The sequence below is a fragment of the Brienomyrus brachyistius genome, unplaced genomic scaffold (assembly GCF_023856365.1).
Source record: "Brienomyrus brachyistius isolate T26 unplaced genomic scaffold, BBRACH_0.4 scaffold157, whole genome shotgun sequence".
In the NCBI taxonomy this organism is placed as follows: Eukaryota; Metazoa; Chordata; class Actinopteri; order Osteoglossiformes; family Mormyridae; genus Brienomyrus; species Brienomyrus brachyistius.
This window is the reverse complement of record NW_026042432.1, coordinates 117,829-126,451: the sequence shown is the minus strand read 5'-3', so window position 1 is coordinate 126,451 and position 8,623 is coordinate 117,829. Positions and strand designations below refer to the sequence as shown.

The 8,623-nt window shown below is 41.9% G+C and overlaps 1 protein-coding gene across 1 annotated transcript; it reads left to right on the top strand.

The window, feature by feature from the left end:
* The first annotated feature begins 1,876 nt into the window (after window positions 1-1,876).
* On the top strand, window positions 1,877-7,644 carry tmem184c (transmembrane protein 184C). Its single transcript, XM_049005193.1, has 10 exons — window positions 1,877-2,418; window positions 2,583-2,713; window positions 2,882-2,918; window positions 3,713-3,918; window positions 4,000-4,074; window positions 4,874-4,967; window positions 5,524-5,636; window positions 5,882-5,981; window positions 6,128-6,299; window positions 6,740-7,644. Exons 1-10 carry the CDS (start codon window positions 2,302-2,304, stop codon window positions 6,985-6,987), a joined length of 1,293 nt encoding a protein of 430 aa, XP_048861150.1. The 5' UTR covers window positions 1,877-2,301; the 3' UTR covers window positions 6,988-7,644.
* Window positions 7,645-8,623: the final 979 nt, after the last annotated feature.

Sequence of the window (8,623 nt, the reverse complement as noted above, 5' to 3'; positions counted from 1 at the left end):
TGGGTAGCTATATACACGAGAGCATCTTACTAGAACTGGTACATTATCCTATCACAACAGAGCACTGAATTTAGTTTTCATAATTTTCCTGAATAGTGCACCTACCCCCATAGTGCATCCACGTGTCTTCCCTATACCCCGTGCCATTGGTTCAGTCTTTGGGCAGAGCTGAACCCGATATCACGCTCTGCAGCTTGCTGTAGCTAAGAGCCCAAGTGATTGCACGACTATGGTGAGTCCATTTCTTATTTATAAAATCCAAAAGGAACTATTCAATATTCATGAACAATCTGTACTACAAACAATGGATATTCTCTTCAAAGGGGCAGTAAATGAAGTCAACGGAAACTTTCAACAGCTGCAGAGATGTGTCTTCCTCCACTGCACCCCATATCTACAGAGGGATCATTTTGGTGGTGGTAGTGGGGATTGTAAATTAAAATGCAGTTAAGGAAGAGGGAGAGTGGAACAAATTATCAATAGTGCCCCTAACTTGCTGGTTCTCTAGAGTCAGCCCTGGAGAAACGTTTACACCTATGCATGGGTGTCAATAGCCTCTAGCATTTTAGCCCCAATGCCAGACTCCCCAGGTAAACTTGACTTAGCCCCGGATCGTTCCATTAGCTAGAAACTCCCTTGCTCTGTGTATCACTATTTTCATTTGCAACATAATATATTTAGTCTCTGATGACATTAGGGAGAACTTCCCACAGTTATTTTGCACACAAATGCAACCTCTTTCATAATTACGTTTAAAGTTAAACGGGGCCAACATGGTAATGGGTTCCTTGTTTATGAGAATCCATGGGTTATGAGCATGAGAAGTTCAGTTGAGAGATTTAGTAAGAGTGAGTTAGATTGAGAGTTCTCACTGTTGACCCCCAAGTCATCCCAAAGCCTTTATTTTTGGCTGTTGGGCTTCTAAGTCATTTTCTGGCACTTACGACAATTCCAGTAAAAGAACATTTTTTCCTCCATGATCTGTATCAATGTCCATTCATTTCAAATTTGTTCCAATTAAATCCACAGCTTGAGTCAGGGTGTGTTGTCATCAGATTGAGATTTCTAATTGCAAATAAGTTATAATATTTAGGCAATATGCGGTTTAATAACAAATATGAAGTTGGTTTTTAATTTCCAATTAAGCTTAATGTGATTTATGCATATGTATTAACATTCACATATATTTGTATATATATTGTTTTATGTCAATTTGAATTTCACACATCAAACCACAAATCCATTAAATACTTGTTACTTCCAGGTGGAACAAAACAAAAATAAAACGAATACAATTCTTTACACAAAAATCATTATTTATCTGGCAGAGATGATTTTGCATTAAAAACTTTGAGCCCACGGCAAACTGTCGAGAAGGGGCTTTTCTGCATTATTGATTTATAGGGACATCTAGCGGTGACACCAGGTTTTCTGTCTCGTCAGTTTGTAACTTCTTGAAATGTGGACGTGGATAAGGTTTTGGTACAGCTATGTCTGTTACAAGACGGATGCACTATTTTTCTGGCTAAGAGAAAGTCCTATTTTGCTATTTTGTCCATTAGACTAAGAAAGTTTGGATCACTCATCCCTTTTCGAAACGGCATAACTAATAATACACAAGTAATACTTTTTGAATATTGTATGTGCAAACAACAATACAATAATGACGCAGGGATTTTTTTGGCGAAAACTCTACCGGGCGAAGTGGAAAATAATTTAACTAGACTACAAATTGAGTTAAAGACAATGCTCGACGGTCGTTAAAGGTGATCGACAAGGTTATTGTGCAATCGCAGGGCGCGTCAGTCAACAAAGGCCTTCATGTATCCAATCACATTCTCGAGTGGGCGGGATTTTACGTTTCTTCGGTCACAAGGGCAGCGTCAACAGGAAATGAATGATACGGCTGGCACTTTGGAAAGAGGACAGGAAAAAGTTATATACCACATGATCAAGCCCCGGTGATAGTTTTACTTTAGCATTAACAAGTAAAATATAATGTAGTCAGATGTTTACCATGACAATTTGCGATTTATGTTTGTCACCGAATCGTGAATGACTCCAGGAAAACATATAAATGTTCTAAATTTAAGTTAGGTAAAGTGATATATTAAAGTGTCGAACTTCTGTTGGGACATCGCGATGCACTAAGTCTGGCGGTCGGTTTGTATTATATTTAACTTTTAAATGATGGTTAGCATTACAGTGACTTTGGAGCAGGTTCAGTTCGAGAGGAGCCGTGAACTTGGGTGTTGCATGGGATAAGTTGCGATCCTTTGCTCTTTTGCGTACCTGGAGAAGATGCCCTGTTCTTGCGGGAACTGGAGAAGATGGATACGGCCGCTGGCTGTGGTTCTATACATATTCTTGCTGCTGGCGGTGCTGCCTCTGTGCATCTGGGAAGTGCAGAAATCCGAGGTGAGTTGCAGGCATGCACCCTAAACCCTAAACCATGTAATCGGTAACGATCGCATTAGGAACATTTTGTTTTTTTAAATGCGCAAACGGGCACTGGAACATGCCTGAAGCACACGGGATTAACTTTCTCGGTCAGCCGCGTCACGTTGGTGCTTTGCTTTCAGGTCGGCGTCCACAACAAGGCTTGGTTCATCGCTGCCATATTTGTGTTTATGACCATACCGATTTCTCTGTGGGGGATCCTGCAGCATCTTGTGCATTATACTCAACCTGAGCTGCAGAAACCTACCATCCGGTAAGCCATATTCTCCGACTCAGTTCATGGGGCGTAATGAAATGACATTAAATGAAATTATTAATGTGTGCGGTGGCGTTGTTTGTGGTAGTAGTTGTGTTGTCATTATGTATCATTGTGCGCCGTGTCGGGACAAAAACACAAAGTTATTTATTTTTCTTTTGGCAGGATATTATGGATGGTTCCGATATACAGTTTAGACAGTGTAAGTGACTCTTAAAGATTTTATAACTTTCAAATGATGTTTAGTGTTTCCCCCTGTGTGTTCCCATCTCTTGTTGACTGAGCCTTGATTTTAATTAAATATTTTCGTTTTGTCTAAGTGATAAATACTCAGAACCGAGGTCCGTAGTTTTTCAGTAGTTTATGTGGAATTTCTGAAGCCTGGAGACCTTGTCCTGTGACAGTGGTGTAGGATTTAGCACTGTCTGCACCGTTTCCATGGTGATGTTTTTCTAAATTAAGGGCAGCACGATCTCAAGTCACAAGACTGAGTGTCACTGATTTAATTTGGGCCAAAATTGGAGAATATAACATTTCTTAGCATGTGTTCTTGCCTTTTTTTTGAGGCACAACTTAAGTAAAAGGTTAAAATACGATTATTTTAGACTGAGATGGATTGCCCATCCCTGCAAGGTATAAGCGTCCTACAATGGACTTTGTGTCACAATGAACCTACATTGGACTAGATGTTCTGCCAAATGTCTCAATGAATTACAGTATAACAAAGATACATGCATAGAGTGAATGGAAATATCCTGTCTAACATTGACATGTTGACTATTATGAATTCAGAAATGATTGTAGCTGTGATTGACATGTGCTTTACTGCTACTAAAAATTTGCAGGTTTATTTTCATATATCAACGATAAGTGCCTTAATGGCTAGGAGTGTAATGAGTTGTTCATTAAAAGTGCTGGTCTTATCCTAATAATCATATTGGTGTTTGACTTTGCTTACGTTTGAATGGACATTGACTGATGCATTTCTGTTCAAAGTGGATTGCCCTTAAGTACCCTAGCATCGCCATCTATGTGGACACGTGCAGGGAATGCTACGAGGCTTTCGTCATCTATAACTTCATGACCTTTCTCCTGAACTACTTGGGCAAGCAATACCCCAGCCTGGTGCTGATGCTGGAAGTGCAGGAGCAGCAGAAGCACCTCCCCCCGCTCTGCTGCTGCCCGGCCTGGCCTATGGGAGAGTGAGTCTTCCTTTAGCCCCGCCTCCGTCTTGCCTGGTTTTTATTGGAGAATCTGATCATTTGCCCTGTGGATTTCTGCAGGGTGTTGCTGTTGAGGTGCAAGCTGGGAGTCCTGCAGTACACAGTCGTGAGGCCCGTCACTACCATCATAGCTCTGTAAGTGCATCTGGAATTGATGGGAAATGATTTTGGGGATGGTTTGCCAGTGGGCGAGTGCAGCCTTCGGTCTGCCGCACGACACAGGCAGGCATGGAAAACTGACTCATTGATGGACTTTGGCTTTGACCTCGACCACGATTTACACCTTGTTTTTAGCAACAAGCCCACTCTTTCTATAATGTTATATATATATATATAAAGTATGGCCAAGGGGGCTGGGTTTGTTCTTTCTTTCTTTCTTTCTTTCTTTCTTTTTCTTTCTTTCTTTCTTTCTTTCTTTCTTCCATTCATTCTCTTCTCTCCTACTTTCTTTCTTTTGAATTATTCTGTATAAATGATGCAGGATTGTAAACACAACACACTAATGTAAAGAGCCTTGGGGTAACTGTTATGAAAGGCGCTATATAAGAATAAATTGAATTATTATTGATGATTTTAAAATATTTCAGACATAATTTAACGCTATATTATTAAGGTTAAGACGGTCGTCTTGACCATAAAATGCTAAAAACATGCACTTAGGCAAGCTGGCTTCTGCAGCTTGACCAGTTTGTGGGATTTTTGCTGGATTCGTGTCCGAATCCTCACCTTGCTGAACTGGGTAAGTGACTATTCACAATGGTTATACTGGGAAAGTAGGAAATTCACAGTGACGAAACTTGCGTTGCAGGAAAATGCTTTTAGTATTTTTAGAATTTCCATTTGAGTTGTAAAAGGGTACAATGGGAAACGGGAAAACACGGAACTGACGGTTTTGGACAGGAGTCCATAACCATGCATCTCTGCATCCTGGCAGGATTTGCCAGCTGTGTGGCGTCTACGACGAAGGAAACTTCAGCTCAAAAAACGCATGGACCTACCTGGTCATCTTCAACAATATGTCCCAGCTGGTACGTCTCTCACTCCAGTTGTGCTTGTCTTTCAGTTGTCATGCAATACGCAACTTAAATTGGTTATTTGAATCTACTGTTCATACAAGTCTGAATTCACATGCTGAAGGAATTGGTAACAACTTGGCAAACCACAGTTAGTACTCTATATGGCTTTCCGGGGTGTTCTTTGTCGAAATACGAGCTTCGAGAATGATCCATTTTCTTGTTGAAATGAAGTTTTCAGTGCGTAAGCCAAAAGTGTCCATTCAGCATCAGTGCTCATTTGGGTTAAGATTTTTGCTGTTTAGACCAACACTAAAAATAGCGACCACATATTTACCCGTCACGTTTTTTAATTACGTGTGTGTGGCGTTCGAGCTGCGTGCGTTTGTTCTAGAAGCGGTACGAGAGTAGAACCTTCCATTTTGAGCACCTTGATGTGTGACCCACAAGTCGGAGGGTAGGAGGATGCATTTGTGGAAGTCGGTTCCCGTTGATATTCGGTGTGGAACCCGTGGCGGGCAGTGTATGTATGTATATGTAACCGCTGTTCTCCTCACCCCTGCCTACTCAGTTCGCCATGTACTGCCTGGTGTTGTTCTATAAAGCCCTACGTGAAGAGCTCCGTCCGATCCACCCCGTTGGGAAGTTCCTGTGTGTGAAGCTGGTGGTGTTTGTATCTTTCTGGTAAGTCCCATGATGTGAACTATTCATCTTTTTTTTTGGGGGGGGGGGGGGGGGGGGGGAGGGGGGATCTGGATAATGTTGTTGTCCTGGTTGAACAATTTCAAGAATGTGATTTAGTGTACAAAGGACACCCTTCTCTGCCTAGTGGCCTGTGAAAGGACGATCTACAGCCTGGTAACCGAATAACGTGTCACACTTACTTGTTCACTGTCTGTTCCCCCCCCCCCCTTTTTCATTTTTTTCAGGCAAGCTGTGTTCATCGCATTTCTTGTCAAGGTGGGCGTGATCTCCGAGTCGCACACGTGGGACTGGGACAGCGTAGAAGCCGTGGCTACAGGCCTCCAGGTGAGCACGCCGACGGCCTGCCTGCATGTCACTGGTCAAGGGGACGCCATGAGATAACAGTACCCACGTCTAGCCGAAGGTCATAGTCTGTCAGCCAACGGTAGACTTTAGCGTTGGCGCGGTTGGAGAATAACTCCTCTTTCCAGGACTTCATCATCTGCGTGGAGATGTTCCTGGCAGCTATAGCGCACCACTTCACCTTCAGCTACAAGCCCTACGTCCAGGACGGCGGCGAGGTCTCCTGCCTGGACTCCTTCATGGCCATGTGGGACATCTCGGACGTCAGGGATGATATATCGGAGCAAGTGCGGAATGTCGGTGAGCTTCTGAAGCATGCTGCAAGCCTTTAACTTGTTTCGCATCACTTGTATACTTATACTTTATATATATACTTATCCAAAGCACCTTACTTTCTTTTTACGAAACATCTTTATTTTTGGGTGTCTGTCGACTTTTTTTTATATATACCAAAGCAATTCAAGAATAGTTTGACTTAGCAATCAAATGTAACTGGTTGCAAATAGCAGTCAAACATAACAGATAAGCTTATTTAATAATTGACATCTATTAATTAATTATTCTAAACAAAACTATCAATTATACATTAATATACCAGTACAATGATTAATATATAATAGTAGTATTATTTTCGTTATATTAGTATTGTAACCTATACAGGTCAACGTAGAAGATTCTGTTTCAGTGCTTAAATGTGCCCAGGTTGTCCAGCTTACTGTTTATACCGACGTACTGGACAGGGAGGACAGTGTTGGGCCGGCCCAGGGTGGCGTACTTTGAGGGGGACCTGGAGCAAGGCGAGCAGACTGGACTGCTGTCAGCCGACGGCCCGGAACCTTCCACCGAGGTTGCCGCCATCTCGCCGGCCCCATCGGGCCGCTACCGGGGCCTGGGGCACACGGTGACTCCACCCACCCTGCCGTCGGTGGACGGCTTCGGCCAGGACGACACAGGGACAAAACTGCCACCTGAGGACACGGTTTCCTAGCCGCTTTCGCGGTGTCCGAGGACAGCGTTGCGTATTAGCGTAATAATTCTACTTGATCGAAATGGATAACTTTGTAACGCTGACCCACAGGCGGTCACACACAGACTTCACAAGCTGAGATCCATACAGCGGCATCAGCCTCTGACAGCTTCACGAATGTCAAACCTGAATTTTTAACTGCAGTGTGAAATCCATCCAGCATATCACCTATGGCTTTTTACTTCCTGTATTCTGTTTTTTTCTTCGTACTCTTTTTAATTGTTACATTTTTTTTTAGAAAAACAATGATTTTAATAGCCAAACCGGAAGCACACTAAGGTCAATTATAACGGAAGTTCAGTCTTACTGCATGTTTAATTTGCTTGGTGCCTCTCTCTGCAGTTATGCTTTTAAAAAGTCACTAAAAATGATACCGGGGAAGAGTCTTTTAGATAAAGGGGGTTAAAATATATATATATATTTTCTTTTAAGTAAGAAGTCAGTACAGTCATTCCTGCTCACACCAAAGATCTGGCTGTTGTTGATGACCACAGTTAACACACTATGTTGTTTCACCTGACCTGTCATGTTTCCAGTAATGGAAAGTAGCTAAAATAAGTACCATAATTTGTCCGTTGACGGAAGGTGATGATCGAATAGAAAATGTGATTGTTTTAAGCAGTCTGTTGCACTTTGTGCTTTGGGTTACTGGCACACAACATTCTCTTTTCCTTTTGAAAAACACCTGCGCTGTTGACTGGGTTATAGCTTCACTTGACAAGATTTTGTGCCTTGATACTTTGAAATTGACCACCATTCGAGTGGGAGTTTCTCATGCTCAAGAACATGAACTCTATAAAAATGTCTGATTTAGTTTTTTAGTTCAATCGGTGTTTAAACCAGAGTTTTAAAATTAGACTAGCAAATATTAAACAGATCAAGAGCTTTCATACTGCATAAGTATGTGAGGCATTTATCATTTTAAACCTAAATGAGTGACTTGCTGAGTCTTGTATGTACCGCTGTTTGACTCTTATGTAACTTCAGAACGCGCTGTTTCGGTGTTGGAAATGGGACGATGCTCCCGATGATCTGTGTAAATATTCCATTCAAGGATTCTGATTACTGCCGTTTCCATAGTAATCCATCTCTGCTAGTGTTTGCCAAAAGGGCCAGATTCTCCTAGCTGTAGAAGTGGAGACTGCAGCAGAATCAGTGGGTAGTCTGTGTGTGTGTGTGTAAGGTTCTTCTTTATCTTAAAGTCATAAGTGCAATTGAAATTAACAATGGACTAAATGATGAACCGTTAGCTGTCTTCTTGACCCCACTAGTTGGTGCTCTTGGTTTGCATTGGGGCATGCTTTGTGCTCTTTATGAACAGAGCACCATCTAGTGGGGTCAAGAAATACAGCAAACGGTTCATGGCGTTATTTTGTACGTCATTAATTCAAATACTGCCCATTTCCATTACTATAGCTACATCATAGATGGCTGGTTAAATGTATGCGCTTAATTGCTATTCAAACTGCTTATATTGCAGAATTCCTACAGTACACCCCCCCCCCCCCCGAAAAAGTACAGAAAAATCAGATTTTACACATTATACGTTATCTAATGTAGTCCATTTAGATGTGCCCTATACATGACAGGAAAAATC